Source organism: Vidua macroura, chromosome 20 (genome assembly GCF_024509145.1).
Source record: "Vidua macroura isolate BioBank_ID:100142 chromosome 20, ASM2450914v1, whole genome shotgun sequence".
Lineage (NCBI taxonomy): Eukaryota > Metazoa > Chordata > Aves > Passeriformes > Viduidae > Vidua > Vidua macroura.
In genome coordinates, this window is record NC_071590.1 from 4,077,277 (window position 1) to 4,098,138 (window position 20,862).

Below are 20,862 nucleotides of genomic sequence, written 5' to 3' on the forward strand. Positions count from 1 at the left end.
CTATATATAACAAACTTTCTGGTTTCCTTCTAGGATGCAGAAGGAAGAACTCCAATCCATGTTGCCATTAGCAACCAACATAATGTTATCATTCAGCTGATGATTTCACATCCAGATATTAAGCTGAATGTACGTGACAGGCAAGGAATGACTCCCTTTGCTTGTGCTATGACATATAAAAACAATAAAGCAGCTGAAGCAATTTTGAAGAGGGAACCAGGAGCTGCAGAACAGGTAAGCTGGGAGAGTTCAAACCATGCTGGATTTGTTACTGCACTAGTTTGTGGTAACAGCTGTTCCACAAGCCAGTTCTGTTTTATTCTTTTGTGGCTTTACGTGCAATCCATTTGCCAGATGCCAGTTCTCTTAAGCAGGATTTATTAGGAAACTGTAGGATGTGTATGTGATATGTGTGAGTAAGAACATTAAGGGTTAGTGTCTTGTCAATACTAAACTGAGAAACAGGCATGTATGTGTATAAGGAGAAAATTCTAACTCCACTCTTGTTTTATGCTGGACTAGTACAGAAATAATCTATTACCCAGCTCTCCTAAAGCTATTCACAACAGAAAACCTGACATAAAATAACTGAATGATAGATGCTGTGCTGCCCTGCTGAACTATAAAACCTCCAGCTGTATCTTCAGGCTTCTGGTGTGACACTTTAGGCAGCTGTTCAGGAGATTCTTCCTATCCTGTGTAAGTTTAATTACTAGTCAAATATTTGACTGCTTAGTGAGCTCTTGTATTATATCTAAAACATGGTTACAAATACAGCCAGTTTAAATATGCTTTAACATCAGCTGCAAGGCAAAGTTGAACAACATGTACTTGGTATTAAGCCAAAAAAATGAGTTCTCAGGTTGCCCAGAGCAGCTGTGGCTGCCCCATCCCTGCAAGTGTCCAAGGCCAGGTTGGACGGGGCTTGGAGTAACCTGGGGTAGTGGGAGGTGTCCCTGTCCATGGCAGAGAGTGGACTGGATCACCTTGGAAGGTCCCTTCCAACCCAAACCAATCTATGGTTCTGTCAATACACTTTACACAATTGTGGCAGGATCCCATGTTGCTTCCTTCTCCTGGATTAATTGCCAGATAGACTCAAGCTTGTTTCATTTAACTCAGTTTATCATTAACTGCTGCTCAATACTTAACCACAACAGCTGTTAACTTTTTGTCTGTCTAAAAATACTATCCAGTGTGCAGTCAAGAAAGGACAAGGTTATAAAATAGAAATAAAGCAGTGTGAGGCAGACTGGACTGAGCAGCAGGTTGCAGCAGGTAATTTCTCAGTTCAGTTACTCGATAGTCACATCTATCACAGGTAAGTCTCATGTCAACCAGTGAAAGGAACAAGATTCTACAGTTCAAGCAGAGGGAGCAAGTGTCTCTTAGTGAAAACATGTCCTGCTACATAAACCACCTTGTTCTACAGGAGTAACAAACTAACTGGACGTGCCCTTTCTGCCACAGGTTGATAATAAAGGTCGGAATTTCCTCCACGTGGCTGTTCAGAACTCGGACATCGAGAGCGTGCTGTTCCTGATCAGCGTGCAGGCCAACGTCAACTCGCGGGTCCAGGACGCCTCCAAACTGACCCCTCTGCACCTGGCAGTGCAGGCTGGCTCCGAGATCATCGTGCGCAATCTGGTGTGTGCTGGGGAGTCACCATTCCTCTGCTTAAAAATGTGCACTCTGCTTACTGCACGGTGCCTACCTGTGATCCACACATCAAAGTGACACCACTTTCCTGAAACAGAAAGTCCCCTTAGCTTGTACTGTTAGCTGAGCTGCCGCAGTAGCCTTCACATGAGCATGCTGGATTTGCAGCAGTCACTAGGTTTGGTTCTTTTTAAAGAATCTTTCCTTGCCCTTTCTGCACATTTGAACACAAACACAAGTTGTAGCAACTCAGCAATGATACTATTGTATACACTCTGGAGGCCTAGAAGTATTTCTGTACAGTAAGTAGTGTTGTGTGCTTCATTCACAGAAATAAACTGTTGGCTAAAATAGCCCTGAAACCATCTTTGAACATATTCCTTCTTGCATCCTGACAGCTTCTTGCAGGTGCCCAGGTGAATGAACTGACCAAGCACCGTCAGACTGCTCTTCACTTAGCAGCCCAGCAAGACCTGCCCACCATTTGTTCAGTCCTTCTGGAGAATGGAGTAGACTTTGCAGCTGTAGATGAAAATGGAAATAATGGTAAACTTAAGTTATACAAATAAATGCAAAACAGTTCAGTAGGTCTGTTAACGATGTCTCCTAGTGGTGGAGAGCTCACTGTGTGGGCTTGCATTGCAAAGGTGAAAGAATGAAAGTCCAGGAAATCAAAGCAGTTGTTTGAGAAGGGGGCTTGGGAAGGTGGAAGGAGGTGTTTCATTTAGTTATTAGGCTGTAATTATGGCTGGTACTCAGTGTCTTGAACCTTCTTTTTCAGTTTTTCTTTGGTTTTCTTTTACTGTTCAGCTCTGCATCTGGCAGTGATGCACGGCCGTCTGAACAACATCCGGGTCCTCCTCACAGAGTGCAATGTAGATGCAGAAGCCTTTAATATCAGGTAATTATATTGTAAAAATATCAGGTAATTAAAGCCTTTAATATCAGGTAATTATTTGTATTATAATAATATCAGGTAACAGACTAAAAGAATCACTTTGTATTTTAAAATATGTGCTGATATGCTGCTTAAAAATATATATTTGGCTAGTATTATATTATTTATACATGAATTTGGAAGTGTGCAGATGATGCTATGTATAAATTCTGTGCAAATTATATGTATACACCAAGGAAGGAAAGTTAAGTAGGGAGTTGTATGTGACTTACTGAGTTACTGAGATGTAGCATTTTTCAAGTCTGAACCAAACTTGAAATCAATGAGAGTTGGATGAGTAGCTGCAGTAGCAAGCAGACTTTGATCAGAATAACTCTTTTCCCCAGAGGCCAGTCACCAATGCATATTTTGGGACAATATGGGAAAGATAATGCAGCAGCCATCTGTGACCTCTTCTTGGAGTGTATGCCAGAATACCCTCTAGACAAACCTGATGCTGAAGGAAACACAGGTAGGTGAGACTCAACAACTATTAAACTTGAAAGTCACTTGAGTTGTATTTGTGGTATGCCACTTTTACAGCTGGAATAGTTGGCAGTAGTATGTTAAATACAGTAGGAGGCACACAATACATGGAAACTTAAAAACTAAAGATCCTGTCTGGATTGAATGTATCACAATCTACCACTCTGTTAGCTGGCTTTTATTTTTCAGTGCTCCTCTTGGCTTACATGATCTGTCTGGCTTTTATTTTTCAGTGCTCCTCTTGGCTTACATGAAGGGAAATGCTAACTTGTGTCGTGCAATAGTGAGAGCTGGGGCTCGGCTGGGAGTTAACAATAACCAAGGAGTCAATATCTTCAACTATCAAGTTGCTACAAAACAGCTTCTCTTTAGATTGCTGGGTAAGTACCACTTGCTATGGTGGGAAAATATTTCTGGCTTATTCTTCCAGGATACTTCGAAGGCAAAAACTCTGGAATTTTGACTTAGATGACAGTAATTCCAGAGAGGTAGAACTTGTGATTTTTATACTACTAACAGTACAGAGTAGAAATACTAGTTTTTCTGGTGATTAGCTGAAAAGTTGTACAGTGCAGACTGTTAAATACTACTTTTTCTGGAAGGATACACATGGAAACCCTTGGCTGGTTGTGTAGTCCACTGTAGCTTAAAACACAGACACTGCTTTTTAACTGGTGCTGTACAGTTGCTGTGGACAATGTGATGGGAAGCAACTATAGATTATCTACAAATGGGACTCCAGCTCCTGCAAGAGTAGTTAAAGCCATTATACTGGAATGCAGCCTAGAACAGGAAAAAGCCTTTAGGTTTAGTGTACTTAGAAGGTGTCTGAGCCCATTTTGCCTTCACATTTCTATCTCTTAACAGATATGCTGACAAAAGAACCTCCCTGGTGTGATGGCTCCAACTGCTATGAATGTGCTGCCAAATTTGGAGTCACAACAAGAAAGCATCACTGGTAATATGAGCCCCCTTGCTGTGCTTACAAGGAAATGGATTCCTCCCCAAATGTAGGCTTGCTCCTTCTGGTAGCTTAGGAAACCTCCATGTTAACATAGGTGTATAACCACTAATCCAGCTGAAACATTCCATCCTGTCTTAGATCAGAAATACGTAGTCTGACTGAAATAATGTTTTAAGCAGCTTGTGCATTTAATATTGTAATGAGAAATGAGAAATTTCTGTAAATGAGAAATTATGTTCCAGTAGTGAAACAAGATTTAAATACCCAGTTGTCAGAGAAAGTGTGTGATGCATTTCACTCCACAGAGGAGCAACAATATATTTTATTAAGAGTGAGTTAATAGAAGTTCAATGGTAAATGTGGCAGTGGTTTAGCAGGATTTGATTATTTCCTGCATAGAAGTTGGGTCAGGGAGAGCCTCCTGTGGAGGCATGAGGTTCAGAGAGAACAGCCACTGGGGCTCTGGCTTAACACAGGAAAGACAGGAGGGAGCCACCACAGTGATAGGATGATCTCCTCCAAAAAAGGTGGCAGATTTGGACAGGCGTTGACAGCTTGGGTTTGGGATCCTGTTTGCAGTGTGGAAATGGCTGAAGATGAACATGAGCTGTACTTGTGTAGATAGGAGTTCCCTTTTTAAAATAGTCTGAACTTGTACAAAACATGCTGGGTTGGAAGGGTGTTAACCTAAGATTTTTCTTAGCTCAGTGTGCTAGAGAAACTACACGTGCATCAGTTGAAGCAGTACCATGTGACCCACAGTAGAGCCAGCACCAGCACGTGCTGTTGGCATTAGTCAATTACTCCATGAGAAATACCAGAAGATAATCACAGCTTTTCAACTGCTATTGTGTATTTAATGATGCTGTCATTGATAAAGAATGTCAAGCAGTAACATCCTGGTGTTCACTAGGAGGGAATTCACTTTTCTCCCACCTCTCTTCTATCAACAGCCGACACTGTGGACGCCTGCTCTGCCATAAGTGCTCAACAAAGGAGATTCCTATCATAAAATTTGATCTGAACAAGCCAGTTCGAGTTTGCAACATCTGCTTTGATGTCCTGACTCTGGGAGGAGTCTCCTAGTATGCTGTGGAAGTAAAGGGATTCCCAGTCAGTGCTCCTGACAGCAGCTCTGCTTACAAGCCCTCTGGATAGGGAAGAGGAGGCTTACACATGTCTTCTGCAATAGACTGAACTAATTAAGGACCCTGTTATGATATACTCTGGTATAAATGATTTTGTATGACTGTAAATGTATCGGGCGGCGATAGACTTCACTAGGAATCAGAATGGATTGTTGAAACCAAGGGACAAAAGAATTTAGACCCTCTTCTAGTTGCAGTTGGGTATGGAAGCTGAAATTTATACTGATTGAATCGGCATAAAACAGGTCTGTCCTCAACATGGTGCAACTCAATATATTAAGTCCTGTGGCTTTCAGGCTGCTTAGTAGAGATGGTATTAAGTTTCAGGGTAACCAGGTATCCTTCTTTGCTTTGTCTTAAAGATAAACGTTCCCCTTCTCTAGAGAAGACTTTTTGTGAAGCTAAACTGAGCTGTTGCAACCACTGTTCAAGAAACTCTTCAGACCCAGGGGTAGTTCTAAGTATAGCTTAAGATTTGTGGCCTTACAACAGAAAGCTTTACAACATCTGATGCAAAGCAGTCAGAATTGCAGATCCACATCTTGATACCTCCTCAGCAAATGACTCGTTAGCTTTAGCATGTTCAAGAGAAGTGCAAGATTGTTTTAGGAAAATGCTCTTGCTCATCATACCTGCTGGAACTGTCAGTCTTTGTTGCACTTTCATATTTATGTTGGTCCTTCCAGTCCATGGCACTTGTATAAATGACCATGAGTTTGCTGAAAGGCCTGAGCATGTGCTAAAGGAGAAACACTAAAACCGGTGAAGTCTAGCTCACAGTACAGCAATAAATGCTGAAGTGCATTAGGAATCCCAGGAGGGAGAGAAACACTTTCCTGGGGCTTAAGGGGCCTGGAAAGTGCTGTGGGAGAGTCAGTAACCCTACCAAGTGTAGAATGTGCTGCACCTCTAGACACTAAACCTGGGTCCATTGTCAGCAGGATTGCTGGTGAGTGGGAGTGTATGTGGAGGCTTCCTATTAGGAGTAAGCTGCAGTATTTTAACCTAGGCTGGTTGTACTCTCTTAAACATGCTGAATCTGTGGAAACCTACCACCACATTGTCTAGGTAAACAGGAAAGTACTTGACTGGTAGACCAGCTTGTGATTTGGTAGGCAAAGGCTTCAGTTAGAAAAAATGGGTACTTAAGCAAAACTACATGCCACATTAAGGCTGTTTTTATTTCAAGAGATAAAGCTAGTGTAGACTCAATTCAGCATTCCTCATCTTTATTCCATGAGTTGGTGTGCATTTTTAAATGACTGTTATCTCCAGTGAACAGTATGGACAGGTGATGATGTGTTGCCCTGTTTGGAGTTTGACTTGTTGCTCTTAAAGAGTAAGATGAGATGATGAAAAAGGCTGCTCCTGTTACAGGAAACTTGCTCAGTTTTTCTCAAGCTTGTACAAGGAGAGGATAGGAGAGGGTGTAACTGCTGATATTTGTATGATTAATTTCACATCAAGTCTCACTTGATCTGCACTTTGATCTTCCAATATGCCTATATTGTAACTGGAATCACCCCTGTACCACTCGGGAAGAACAATGGATGACAGTACAAATGCCTCACTCTTTGATGTCTGCTGCTGACATGTTCCAACAGAATGCCCTGGGTAACACAAGCTGTTCTCTAACAGTTACTAATGCAAATGGTGCACCTCTGGCATAATATTGTAGGTGAATGAGGGAAAATAGTGGTGTCAGTTAATGTTAGCTACAGTAATTGTTGGTGTCAGTTAACTACGATCTACTGTTTGGGGTTTTTTGAGTGAAAGAGGTGATGGAAAACATTGTATTTCTGATCTTTCAAGGTATCACTGGTTGCAGATCTCTAGCAGTGAAAGAATGATGGAGAGAAAGTGCATTTGGTGAAAGAAGTATTGAGTGTAATCCCATGATAACGTTGTTTTCCTTCTTGGTTTGTAGCTGAAGTGATGTGGAGGGGTAAGAGTGTGCTCAGAATCCTGCAAGACAGTGCAGAGGAGGGGTTTTCCAAGGCCACAGCCTGTAGGCTTCAGCCTAATTGGAAAACTGCACAGCATGTGATTGCCAAAGCATTTAAACATCACTTTTTCAGTGGCTTCTCTCATGTAAGGGCAAGAAAACAGGGAAGCAAGCTTTTTAATGATGGAAAATGTGGATCTGGTGAAAATTCAGCTTAACTGAATGGCAAATTAAGGCTGGGTAACTGCTATTTTAAAAAATAGGGTATTGATTATAACTGTAAAACTGTGGGAAAGATCTGGGAAACCACCTGTAGTGCTCCTGGTTTGCTGTTTACAGCCAGAACTGTCCCAGGCTTACTGAAGTCTGAAAGGAAGGCTAAGGTTATTGTTAAATATACAGCCTGAGATGTTCATTTAATTTAAAGCAACTAAATTCAGCAAATTTGATCTTTTTAAAGTGCCTTTGAGATAGTTTCCTTCCAGCCAACTCTAGACAGCTTTCTGCCAGAGCTAAAGAGGGAAAGCTCACAACTTGAACCAAAACCCACATTAGTTCTTTTCTAGTTCAGCTGAGGATTGACCCCACCGGACAACTCGTGGGGCTCAATCCCTCACCCACTCTGCCTAGTGTTGGTCTGAGCTCTCAGACCACTGAGATTTTTTTTGGGGAGTTTTGCTGGCAATGCTCCACTACAAGGTACAAATGTGAATGAGGCACTTGGTTATGTAGTGGTGGTCAACACATTTCTAACTCTAAACAACTGCTCTTCCCTATTTGTAGCATAATACAGTTGTTACCAGACCCCCCACCCCTCTTACCCCTGCTTTTAGTGGTGTGTATTAACTCAAGTCTGCCAAGCATTGAACAAAAGGTTAGATAGAAAATCAGTTTGTGTCCCTGGAAGTGCTGCTGTCACACGAGGCTTCGGGCACTTCAGCAGGGTTGTGTGGGAAGTCGGATGGTTCATGCTGTAGCTTTTTGTTCTGAGACTGGATTCCTTCTGATTGCAGTCATGCAGCACTCTTACACAAGCAAATACCATGGTCCAGCACTCTTACACAAGCACAAACCACGGTCTGGCTGAAACTTTTTGTCTGTAAAAGGTGCAGTCACTGTTTCACACCACTGAGTGGAGTGAGAATGTTGCTGCTGAAGGCACTAACAGAGCAGAGTAAGTTGCTGGCTAAAAGCTGACAGATGCCTTAATGACTTCCCGTGCTGGAGATAACAGCTTGTCCAGCTGCTCATGTAATGCTTATAAACTAACCTGTAACAGTATGGGAGGCCAAGGCTGGATGGTTTTGTAGATCAAATGTTAATAGCAAGTCCTCTTTTTTCTGTAACCAGCAGAGGCAGTACTGCAGCAAACTCGTCTCTAGAAAAATCAAAGCTTGTATGAGTGACAGAAATAACTGAACCTTCTAATACCCTCTGTGAAATAGAAAAGGAAGTCTTAGAACAATAGCATTTTATCTGCAATATTTGTCTGGAGTTGTTGTAAAAATGTATTTTTCCAATATGCATTACTTTGTTGTGTAATGATTCTACTTGTAATAAAATGCAGAATTAGATGATGCATTGTGAGGTGAAACCTTGCTAAGGAAGTATCTGCTGCTCCTGTAGACACAGCTGCCCCTCTACAAGCCTATCTTTACAAACCACGAAGCAAACCACGGATACAACATTCAATTGGGCACAACAACTTTATTCTTTGTTCTGAAATTAGTCCAGGTATTCATTTTCATGTTGTGGAACTGCTACATGTTGTTTTGGCTGTCAAGGTCTGGTGTTCTAGTTTGTACCACGCAGTCATCTTGAATGCCTTATACTAGACTTACCTATAATCAGTCTTGTGAAACAAATCGAGCTCCCCACGGGCCAGAGCTGCTTCATGGAGTTCATCAGTTCAAGTTCCTAACACTGGGTGCACTCAGCTGTGTACTGGAGGCAGCTCAGTCCCCTGGGAGAGCAGAGAGCTGCTGCAGCTTCACTTCAGAAGGAAAACTTCAGTGCAATAGCAAACCCAGCCAAGACTTCTGGGTGAGATTGTGATGCATTAGTCTTTTATTAATAAAACTTTCTGAAGTACAGATGAATGGTGAGCTTTATTAGAGCACTGTCTGTGGTAACTTGAGCCCTCTGTAACTATCACTGTTTTTTTCCCACCCTTTTCCACCATGGGAGAATCCAGCTGAGCTGCTCAGTTGGAGTTACAAACATGACAGCACTTCAGGTCAGTGAAGAGTGTCTCCTTGTTTGCCTTAATAGATTGTTTATTCCTAGTGCAAGGCAAACCCTCCCTAGTGTTTCCAAACCCTAAACTGGAATAAGCTGTGAACTGGTTTTCAACCAACTTTAACTTGAACTAACACCTTCCTGCCCTGCCTTTTTGCAGCAGTTTATTTGATTTTTGTGTAGCTCTTGCAATCAAAACCATCCCCTCAGCACTTTTTGCATAGCAATTGAGTGTTACAGCAAGATGAAACTTGCTTAGAAGGTCAAGCTGGTCCACCTTCACTGGGATTGGTTTGCCCTCACAAACTACTTACAGCATTTAATAGTCTGGAATTTGCTGCAACTTTTAAATAGCTTTAAAAAGCTCTTTTAAAGGCACCTGCCAATCATTTGGGGGGATGGTTTCACTACTTTAAATGCAATTTCTTTTTAAAGTGGTGGTGTCTTTTTAAATGTGGCAAAGGACAAAGTTGTGGAGGCAGTGAAGTGCTGCTTTGCAGCTCTTTCCTGCACCTTTTACAAAGCTTGATCCTCAGCACTGTGTGAAATGAGTTGCTCATTCCACCCCCAGAGATGGCTCAAGCCCAGGGCTGAGGTTTGGTTCTGCCACACATCCTGCTCCCCCGAGTGACATGAGCTGGCACAGCAGGGCAATGCCTGCAAGAGCTTCTCTTCAGGATGATGGTAGGTTAAAAACCCCCAAAATAAAACCACAACCCCCATGCCCCACCACTGTTACAAGCATGTGCATGTTTAAATTTGTGTGGCTCCATCCCTGGCAGCTGTAGCATCCTCTGAGCTGTTATCAGTGAGAAGTGCTGTAATGTGTCCTGCTGCAAGGGAGTGAATGGTGCCTCCTGTAAACTTGCTAATTAACTAACTCATCACTTAGATTTTGGGCCTCTCTTTAGAGGTGGTGATAGCTAAAAATCAGTTTATAAACGCTTTCCAGCTGCTTATACATAGGTGGCAGCTGCCTTAAGAACTGACCACAACTCAGCAGGGACCTGTGCCACCACTGGACCCTAAACTGGGTGTCTCTCTCAAAGTTCTGCTCCACCAAAACTGATTTTAACAGCAGATTCCATTAAAACCAGCAACTGCTTCCCAGGAGCTTGAGGTTTGTAGTGCAGGTATTCCTTCCTCCCTTTTAGACCCACCCAGAGAGGGTAATGACCTGCTCTGCATTTCTGGGAGTCACACTGCTGAATTCTGCCAGCTGTGACACACTAAATATGGATTTTTAGAGTGCTGGGTCTTGTAAGGGCACATCCAGCTCAGGTTATAGTCTGATAGGCACAGACCAGATGGGAGGAAGTCTTGTACCAGAATGGAAACAGGAGGCAGATTACAGTAGGATGGTTCTGTTGCCACCCAAGTCACAAAAAGAAAGCTATTTAAAACTACTCTTTCCTGATCAGAACAGTTTGAAAGTGGTGAATCACAGACCAGGACAGTGAGGTTAATATCAAACAACAATCCTCACAGGTGCCTTCAATATCTGGGTACAGTATCTAATGCAAACACTGAGTGAGGAAATACAGCTCTGGCCTTTGCCTTCTCTACTCCAAGAATTTGATAAAGCTTGTGTGTAACTAAACTGTGCAAGTTCCTGATACTGTGGACCTTAATTGCAGAAGAAATTCAGGGTTCTCCCTGCTACCTTTAAACTCTTGGGAGTGAGTCAGGTGCCTGGGAAGGAGCATCAGCATTGCCTGCAGCAGGGCCTGAGGACTGCATGGACTGTGGGCAGTGATGCTGCAGCAGTTCCTGTGCTCACTGACCTCATGCCTTAAACCACAGCACACTGTCCCACCACTGTGCACACAAACATCCAGTTCCTGACTGCACAAGAAGCAGTTCTAAAATACAATTCAGGCTGTGCATCTAACAATTTGTTCCCAGGTGCAGAAATGCTTCCCATAGAAATAAAGAAAGCATCCTGTTACTTGATTTTTTAGCCACTAATGTTGCTGAAGCGTTTCCTCCATCTCCACATGTTACAAAGCATCACAAATAACATGAGATTGTTACTGCTGCCTTTGCATGGGCAGGTGGGAGGGATGGAGCTGGAGCTGCCCAGCCACAGTGCAAGGGTTCACTGCAGTCAGCCCGTGAGGAGGACACACTGCTCGGCCAGGGGATGGCAGCCCTCGTACTGCTGCAGCTGAGGGTGATCCAGGTCGCCTCTGTCGCTGTGCTGGGAGGAGCCAGGCTGGCCCCAGGGCGGCCCGGAGCTCCTGACACACACGCACTGCGTGCCCTGCGAGCCGGGGCGGTGCAGCTTCCGCGGGACCCCGGCCCAGGCTCGCTGCACTCCCCCGCTAGGAACGGAAAGTGAAAGTCAATTACAATTCAAACCCACCTATTGCTTCCAGTCAATAGAGAATACTTAGGAAAAAAACTGAGACCATCTGGGGAAACTAGAACTAACAGTGAGACAGGCTTTGCTTCCACAGAATTCACAGACTGACTGGGTTGGAAGAGACCTTAAAGATCATCGAGTCCAACCCAGCCCCAGCACCTCAACTAAAGCCTGGCACCCAGTGCCACATCCAGGCTTTGTTTAAACAGCCACCATCCCACAGCCTTTATCTTTTTATTGACTGTGCTGCAGAAACCTGTAGCCTGGAGCTGGTTTCATCACTGCTGCTGCAGGCTCTACCCTCCTCAGAGTGACCAACTCCTGTATTCCATGCTTCCATTGCTAGAGGGAGCACAGCTTTCTGGAGCACAGCAAAATGCCTTTTCTGGAGGTACCTAAATGTTCACAGGTGACCACACATCTCCACAGAATCACAGTGGCTTGGGTTGGAAGGGACTTTAAAGATCATCCAGTCCAGCCCCTGCCATAGGCAGGGCCACCTTCCAATAGAGCAGGTTCTTGTAGGCCTTCTGAGCCTTGACTAAACAGTGATTTGGAGAACTGGGGCAGAAGAAGAAGTACTTCCCCAGCTAACTCATCATGTCTCTTTATGTCTAAGTGTCTCTCTATGGGCCAAGTCCTGCCTGTTCCCCAACCACTGCAGCTTTTAAGCCTCTTACACAAGTCACTGCCACAACACACCTGGTCCCAAGGCTGTCCCCAAGCTCAGGCACACACAGAAGCAGAGCCCTGGGGCACACAGTGCTGCTGCTGGGCTGACATGAAGCCCAAGCATTTTGCAGTGTGGCCTGTGAAATGATTTCATCTTCAGACAAAGTAGTCCCTAAGCTGAGAGATAGCTACTAACAGGAAAGTAGGAAATGATTATTCAAAGCTTCACCTCATTTTTATGCAGTTTAAGTGAAAATGTTGTGGTGTCAGGCTGTGAAACTGTCTGAAAAGCACAGGTTAATGCTTGTATTCCTGATAGGTGACAGAACCTGTTTGAATCCCAGTCCTACCGGGATTTCTGTCCTGTTTTGCTGAGAACAGGAGATCACATGCATGTGTGGTAAATTCTTTGATTCCAGGGTGACAGAAGAGGCTCAGCCTGGAGAAAGGGGGGCTCAGGGGGGACCTTCTCACTCTCTACAACTCCCTGACAGGAGGGTGCAGCCAGGTGAAGGTCAGGCTCTGCTAACAGGGAACAGGGCCGGGGTAAGAAGAAACAGCCTCAAGCTGTGCCAGGGGATGTTTAGGTTGGATACTTTCTTTATGGAAAGGGTGTTGAGGTTGGAAAATTTCTTTATGGAAAGGGTGGCCAGGTATTGGCACAGCTGCCCAGGGCAGTGGTGGAGGCCCCATCCCTGCAGGGATTTAAAAGCTGTGTGGATGTGACACCTGGGGGCACAGGTTAGTGCTGGGGGAATGGTTGGACTCAGTGGTCTCACAGGGCTTTTCCCACCTGAACAACCCTGGGAATTCAGGCAGGGACAGAGGCCATGCCTGGCTTATTCCAGCCCTGGCAGCACCACTGCACACACAGCCTGTGCCAGGTCCCAGAGCTCAGCTGCCCATGGAGTGTGGTGGCTGCAGGACATCTTCCCACACCCCTCCTGCCAGGAGAGGCAGGAACAAAGCACAGGGTACCCAAAAAAAGCCTCTGCTCCAGAGGGGACAAGCTTACCTCTGTCTGGAGCACCAGAACCGTGTGCCTTTAGCAGAGCTCCATTCAGAGTTGCAGGGTGGGAACTGCTGCTTCTTCTGATCACTTTGTGCTTGCAGTTTGAGAGCTTCCTCAATGGCAGCCTCCACCTCCCTCAGGGCTTCTGTCGGTGCCCCATTTTCATCATAGAATCTGCCCACCAGCTTCCCTGGGAGAGGAGATCAATTAAGACCACAGTGTTTCCAGACCACAGACCTGTTTCCAGGCAAGGAAAATACATAGTTCTGCTGGGGTTTTATTTTTAATTTGCTATTTAAAGACAAAAATAAAAGGAGATGTCACCATGGCCCAATTTTAGAACCCAACTGAGCTTACATCCCTTCAACCCTTGGATCACACAGCAATTTACCCGTATTAATAAATCCATGCAGGATAAGCTTAGGCCCAGACTCATTACAGAGCTGAAAACCAAAGCCAGTTTCAGCTGCACAACCCAGAAGCCATTCCCCAAAACAGTTTCCCTGTGCTGCTGCCCCTACATTCTCCTGAATCCTGGTGATTTCAGGCTGGCTCCATGCTTTGTGCTCGGCAGAGACAATCCAAGCAGGACCACGACTCAGCTTTCCCTTGGAGGGGAGCAGACCCCGGAGACCTGGCTGGGCTGCAGCTCCAGCTGGTCCCTCGCAGGGGTCGGGACGTGCACACCCACCCGCTGTGTGAGCCCCCACCCACACCCACAGCCACCCACACCTACCCACGGGCTCGTAGTTGTCGCTGTAGAAGCTCAGCCAGCTGTGGATGGAGAGCAGCTCCGCGGGTGACAGCCCCGACACGGTGTCCACCAGCCCCGCCGCGGTGAAGTCGCCGCTGGCAAACGCTCTGGTGGCATCTCTGCCTGCGGGGCAGCGGGGGCGAGACCCCGGCAGGGTGAGACCCCCCAGCCACAGCGTGAATTCCTCAGCCAGGGGTGAACCCCCCGGCCAGGGGTGCGACCCCAGCCACGGAGAGTGTTCCCCGAACAGGGGCTGCGCTCTCCCTCCTCCCAGCCCGGGGGAATGAACGGCCCAGGCACGGAGTGCGTTCCCCGGCCAGCGGTGACAGGGGGTGACAGGCGGTGACAGGCGGTGACACACACACCCACCCCCGGGGCTGACCCCCGCCCCCGCCAGGCCGCGCCAGACCCTCACCCAGCCCCCCCTCCCCGCTCCGCCGGCGGTACCTGCGAACCCGCTGTACGCGCCGCCGGGCCCATAGTGCTTGCGGCCCCGCTCCACATCGAAGACCCGTCCCAGCAGGGCGAGGTAGAGCCCGGGCTCGCCCGGCGCCCCCCGGTAGCGGCGCAGCTCGGCGGCGCTGAGCAGGCGGGCGCGGGGCTCGAACCCGCGGCGCAGGAGGCAGGCGGCGGCCAGGCCCAGCAGCGCCGCGGCCGCGCCCCGCCACATCGCGCCGCGACACCGCGCCGCTTGCACGACGGCTTCCTCGCCGCACGGCAGCGCGGAGGCCAACCACGTCTGGCGCCGCGTGCGCGGGACGGCCGGGCCGAGGGCGCGCTTTACGGCAGCGTGGCAGCGGAGCGCGGCCCCGCAGTCATGGAGCGTAAAAAACATCTCCCAGCCCTGCTGGGGAGCGACGGCTTCCACTGCCCCGGGCTGCTGCAAGCCCCGGCCAACCCGGCCTCCAACACTGCCAGCGATGGGGCGGCCACCGCTTCTCTGGGCACCCTGTGCCAGCGCCTCAGCACCCTCCTCCTAATGGCGTTGTTCATAAGGACATTCACAGAACCTCTTGCTGTTAGGGCCCTCTGGAGATCAGCCAGTGTAACCCTGCCAAGGCAGGGTCACCTGCAGCAGGTGACACAGCAAGGTCCAGGTGAGTTTGGCATTTCTCCAGAGAGGGAGACTCCACACCCTCCCTGGACAAGTCTGTCCCAGTGCTCTGCCACGCTCACGCCAAGGAGTTTTTCTCGTGTTGAGGTGAAATTTGTCGTGTTTTTGTCCAGGGCCATTACTCTTTATCCCGTCACTGGGCACCACGGAAGAGAGTCTGGCATCGCCCTGCTGGCACCCCTTAATTAAGATCCCCGCCTCAGTCTTCTCCACACGAGCCCGGCCCAGGTGCCCAGGGACTCCCCACGGGCGAGCCGCCCCCGCTGCGCCCGGCTCCGCCCCCGGCCCCGCCCCCGCTCCGTCCCGGCTCCGCCCCGGCTCCGCCCCCGGCTCCGCCCCCGGAGCCGCCCCCGGAGCCGCTTTGCGGCGGCGCGGCGCTTTGCGGCAGCGCTTTGCGGCGGCGCGGCGCTTTGCGGCGGTGTGGCGGCCCCGCGCTGACAGGTGCGGCGGGCGGGAAGTTGCTGACTAAGGCGGGCCGGGCCGGGCCGGGCGGGGACCGGCGGGAGCGGCGGCACCGGCGGCGGCTGCGAGGGGCTCCCGAGCGGCTCCCGAGCGGCTCATGGGGACGGCGGCGAGCCACAGCAGCGAGGAGGAGGAGGAGGGCGCCGAAGAGGGCATGGAGGGGGCGACCGGCGCGCCCCAACCCGGCGCGGCCGCGCCGGCGCTGCCGCCGGCCGAGGTGCTGCTGGAGCAGGCCCGGCTGCGGGAGGCCACGGCGCGGCTGCGGGAGGCGGCCCTGCCCGAGCCGCTCGTGTCGCGGCACCACAGCGCGCTGGTGCGATGGCTGGAGGAGCGGCTGAGCCGCGGCGACGAGGCCGTGAGCCTGGAGCAGTTCTGCGAGGTGCTGGAGAGCGTGTCCCGGCTGGCGGCCGGGTCCCGCGGGGAGAGCGAGGAGGTGAGAGCCGGCGGGAAGCGCCGTCCGCAACGATCGTGGAATAGCTCGGGCGGGGAGGAACCGTGGAGACCATCTCGTCGCAGCCCCTGCCACGGGCAGGGACACCTTCCAGCAGACCGGGTTGCTCAGAGCGCCGTCCAGCCTGGCCTTGGACACTGCCAGGGATGGGGTGCCCTGTCCGGGCCGGGGGAAGGGAGGCGGGGGAAGCTCCGCGGTGCTGCTGGGGGTCGGTGTCCCCGAGCCCTCGCTGTGGGTACTGGCGGGTCCGTGGCCATCCACACGACCCTGGAGAGCCCGGACAGGCGTCCTGGTACGTGGGGAGAGACCGGGCCAGAGGGTTCTGCAGGGTTGGAACAGCGGCTGCTGCTGTTGATACACAGCCTGTCAGCTCCAGATATCCCTTAAAAAAATAAAAAAAAGTCAGTTATCAGTGATCATGCTCAGCAGCCACTTAAGAAGAAAATGGGTGTTTACAGCAGTATTTCTGCTGTTGCTGCTGCTGGTGCAGCTGAGAGCACAGGTGTGGTGAGAACACAGGTAGGAAATCCTGCCTGAGTAATTCCTCTTGATACTTACTAGTGTTATCAGCAAGTCAAAGTTTACCACGCTGGATTTTATTGTAGCTTTTTAAAACCAGCAGTGAAATTGTCAAGCATTTCTTTTATTGCAGAGTAGGACTTTTGGAAAACTTGTAAGGAAGTAGTGTAACAGAGATCCCCCTCCACAGCCAGAAGGTGGTATGGGCAGCTTTTAATGGTTTAAAGAGAGTAATTTCCTTTCTGCTGGGATTTCCAGTTTTCCCCTTCTGTGGGAAAGGATATGGAGAATTTAATGTCTAGAACACTTAAGCTTTAGCTTTGCTCTGTAGAAATCCAAAATGCAGCAGAACACCCTGTTGGGAATTCCACACTCACTCGAGAAAGTGGCTGTGTCTGAATTCCTTAGTGCAAGCGGTTCCTGAGGCTCAGCAGTCACTTCCTGCTGTCTTTGTTTTGCTCCCGAGTAGCAGAACAACTGTGTAAACTGTTAAATCACACACACACACCTCAAATCAGTGCTGACAGGTGAACAAGGCTCCTGGAAACTGGAAGGAGATTCATTTTCATGCCCAGATAGATGTGTTTTTACCAGACTGGTTTAAGTAGCTTGGTGAAATGCTGCCTCCACTTCCAGTTCCTTCACAAGAAGAGCCAGTAACGAGCACATCTTCATTTGTAACAGCAGCCAAGGGTGAAATGAGTCCATTGGGGTTCTTCCTGTTGGCACAAACGGCTGAGCTTTGTGGGCTGCAGAAATATTTTGAGGATTGTCTGTATTTCATGTCCTCCTCTGCATGAGGAATCTATTTGTTTTGGTTTCATTTCCTGCTCCAGGGAGGGGGGAGAAAGCTTGTCACAGGATTTCGCGTGGCGCGGATGTGTGGTCACATCTGGTCTGCCCTGCAAAGTCGAGATGTTGAGAGTTCTGTGGAACTTGATGTCATCATTTCTGGCACTAACCCATGAGCTGTGGTGTTTGAGCTTTCCTTTTACACTGAGGAGAAGCCAGTTTAGGGGTGGCAGGTCAATGGGTTTCACTTTTTAATGTCTGTGGAGTCCTGTCTGGCACAGCCCAGGTTTGATCTGCCCTTTCAGTTTCTCTGTCTCAGTGCAGGGCTTTGAGCACAGACTTCAGATGTTTTATGAACAATGTTTAAATGCAAAATCTGTTTTCTATGTAAACTGAACCTCTGAATCCTTTTTAGTACTGCTTCAGCAGTTGTCATGTCATGTATCCAGATTTGGCTGGCAACAATTATGCTGCAGTTCTACTGAGAGCAGAGGGTGAAATAGGAAGTTCTCCCAGGTCACCTTTCAGATACCTTGTTGTGCCATCCACCTCCTGAGCTGTGAGATGAGGGGCTGATTTTTCCATGTGCCATATTTCCAAGCAACCCTCTCACCCATCATTTCCTATGAACGATGTTTCTCACATGCTTCTTCATGGTCAGGCTTGAACTGTGTGGAGTTACTGCATTTATTTAGGAGTAGGATGAGCTGGGTTGTGTAAGGCTGCTGTTGAATTGTATCATGTCCCAGTCCTGCACACAGCTCAAAAATTCTTTGAGTACAGGTTGACACTCATTTTTTCCCCCATTACACAGGACAGCAGTGGAAATTATGTATGGTTTTTGTCAAATACAGAGTTTAATTTATACTGAGCAGTCAAAAAATAATTTTAGAGTTCTAGGTTTGGTAATCTCCTGAGATCAGAGGAAGAGTTTAAAAATAAAATAACAAAATACTACATTAAGGTGTCAGAAAAAGTATATATGTAGTAATCCCTCCTTATGTGAGACTATAAAAATTTTGTTTAAAGTAGTTGTCAGCAGATTCAGTCTTGATGCCTTGTGTTTTATTGTCACCAGTAACATCACAAAACTTGTTCGATTTGTCATTTAGTAATTGTGCATTTTCACTTCAGGTATGAGGAAAAATGGTGAGAATGGTGTGAAACTGTACACTGAATTGTTTTGGCAACTGAGTTATGTCTGTTAGAATTAATTCCCTCTGGCTTGTTGTCCTCAATCAAAGGTGTTGGGTTTTTGTTTTGGGATCTGCCCAGTGCCTGGGCTAGACTGGCCCTGGTGCCTGCTGGATGCTCAGCACCAGCTTTGCTGCTCAAAATAATTTTTTAAAGGTGATCATTATTAGCTCGGGTTCAGCTGTCTGTGTAATAAGACACTGTAAAGTTCCCAAGCTCAAATCCAGCTCTGTGCCACAGAAGTGCCATGAGAACTTTAGTCAGCTAAAAGACTGGGTTTCAATTCTGTTGTCTTCTGAGGACTTTGCTCTCATTTTGCTGGTGTAATTATGTCATGGTTAATTGGCAGGTTATTTTGAGCTAATTATTTCAGGTTACTACTCTCTAGGATAGCACTCTTAATGGTACATCAAGTCTGGTAATCAGGTAACAAACCCAGAGAGTGAAGCAGGAGCTTCCTCCTGAGCAGCAGTGATCCCCTGCCTCAGACACCTGTGAGATCATCTCTTCTCAGAGACCAGATTTGCTTGGCTTGTGTGGCTCAGCTTGGAATAAAAGTTCAGGGCAGTGAGACTCAAGTCTTGCTTGTAAAGAAATATCTTTCGTAATTTCATTCCCAATTTATATGAAAAAGATGGATGCTCCTGAAATACTGCATTTCTCTTTTGGAACAAGTTCCATTTTTAGCAATTACACAGAAATTTGTTTCAAAATTAAATCTGATTGTGAAAATATGGCCAGATTTTTAATAGTAGTGTGTCACTGAATCATGAGTTCTCTGAAATAGCTAGTTAAAGTAAATTACATTTATGAGCTTAGTTCTGATTTATAGGCTCAACTGAATAACAATACCTTGTACATTTGTTACTTCAAAGTTGTGAAATGCTGTGTGAGTTACTTTTTGTACATGCTCAACACAACTTTTTATATTAAAAATTTTATTAAGGTCAAAGTTAATAAAGCTGCCAGTCATTCTCTTCAATAAAAAAAAATCCCAATCCTTTTCTAACTCTCTTTACTGTTTTCAAAAATACTTAGAAAAACTATATTAAACTGATTTTTGGTGTAGGAAGACAGTTTATGGAAGGAAAAATCAAATAAAAAAATATTACTGTTCTTAGGACAATTTCTTAAATAAAGACAATATGTAAACCCTGAAGGAATTTGAGTGGATGCAGTGAGAGAGGGATGCAGCAGTGATGAGTAATCAAAGGTGTGGCTTTTGGAACCAAACCACCCTTCAGCTGAGGAGCTTTTTGCTAAGCTCCTTCCTTACAGTCCCAGCTAGCCATGGATGGATCCTGCTGATTCACTGGTGGATATGATGGGCTGTCTCCACCTAAGCATGACTCCACTGACTTTTATGGGAAGGCAGTGCAAATACCTTCAAACTTGCTAAACACTGCAGATTTCCAGCCAGCCTGCTTCCTGTTACCGTGAATTCAATACTTTGGGGAATGAATTCTTTTGATTTTGTTGTAAAAGTGTTACAACATTTGTTGCTATGGTTTCTATGAAATGCCTTGCTTTAAGGAAATAGGCTGAAATAATTTTTTTTTGTTACCCTTCAGGCCTTTGCACAATTTGATGCTGAAGGAGATGGCACTGTAGATGTGGAGAATATGCTGGAGGCTCTCAAGAATTCTAGTGGAGCAAATCTTCAGGGGGAGCTGAGCCATGTAATCAGGCAACTGCAAGCTTGTTCACTGGTGCCAGGTATGAGAGCAGAGTGTTGGAAGAAAAGGTTTCCCAAGCCCTGCCCCGTAGAAGAGAAGCTGCTTCAATAGCATTGCTTGTCCTAATCTTATCAAAGCCATTCTCCAGAAGGTTCTTGGTTCTTTAGTGTCAAGCAAGTGGAGTTGTTGTAAATTAAACATTTCCCAGAATTGCATGCAGAACTTCCTTTCACAAATAACCACTGTTTCCTTCTCTGTGTGACTGAGGAGTGTCTTACCCCTGTTTGGTTTATCTCACAGACAGAAAATGTACCTTGCAGAATTTTGGTGAGTGCCCAGCTGATGCAGTCTTGTACTTGGTAACTGGAGGAATAAATCCTCCATGGAATCTGTTCCAGGGGATGAGTCACATATTTTATTGTTATTATTATATTGTTATTCAGCATTTGAAATCCTGATAAAACATAATTCAGG

General features: G+C 47.0%; 3 protein-coding genes across 5 annotated transcripts in view; 2 read left to right on the top strand and 1 right to left on the bottom strand.

Annotated features, from left to right (window-relative positions):
- ANKFY1 (ankyrin repeat and FYVE domain containing 1) overlaps positions 1-9,238 on the top strand; it is a 32,060-nt gene extending 22,822 nt beyond the window's left edge. For 2 of the 3 annotated variants that reach the window (XM_053995259.1, XM_053995260.1), the window contains 8 exons: positions 34-234; positions 1,471-1,647; positions 2,058-2,205; positions 2,470-2,560; positions 2,944-3,068; positions 3,316-3,462; positions 3,950-4,040; positions 5,000-9,238. In XM_053995259.1, coding sequence (XP_053851234.1) covers positions 34-234; positions 1,471-1,647; positions 2,058-2,205; positions 2,470-2,560; positions 2,944-3,068; positions 3,316-3,462; positions 3,950-4,040; positions 5,000-5,132 — 1,113 coding nt within the window. In that variant the 3' untranslated portion in view covers positions 5,133-9,238. Of the gene's footprint in view, positions 1-33; positions 235-1,470; positions 1,962-2,057; positions 2,206-2,469; positions 2,561-2,943; positions 3,069-3,315; positions 3,463-3,949; positions 4,041-4,999 lie in introns of those variants that run through there. The other variant, XR_008440109.1, reaches the window with a different exon arrangement.
- On the bottom strand, positions 8,827-14,850 carry LOC128817105 (neuferricin). The gene is made up of 4 exons (XM_053995261.1): positions 14,628-14,850; positions 14,163-14,303; positions 13,430-13,616; positions 8,827-11,701 (listed from the first exon to the last, which is right to left on the bottom strand). The coding sequence occupies exons 1-4, from the start codon at positions 14,848-14,850 to the stop codon at positions 11,485-11,487; spliced, it is 768 nt and encodes a 255-aa protein (XP_053851236.1). The 3' UTR covers positions 8,827-11,484.
- Positions 14,851-15,853: 1,003 nt separating this feature from the next.
- ZZEF1 (zinc finger ZZ-type and EF-hand domain containing 1) overlaps positions 15,854-20,862 on the top strand; it is a 56,684-nt gene continuing 51,675 nt past the window's right edge. Inside the window, exons 1-2 of the mRNA XM_053995334.1 lie at positions 15,854-16,189; positions 20,284-20,428. Of these exons, the coding sequence (XP_053851309.1) occupies positions 15,854-16,189; positions 20,284-20,428 (481 nt within the window). The remainder of the gene's footprint in view (positions 16,190-20,283; positions 20,429-20,862) is intronic.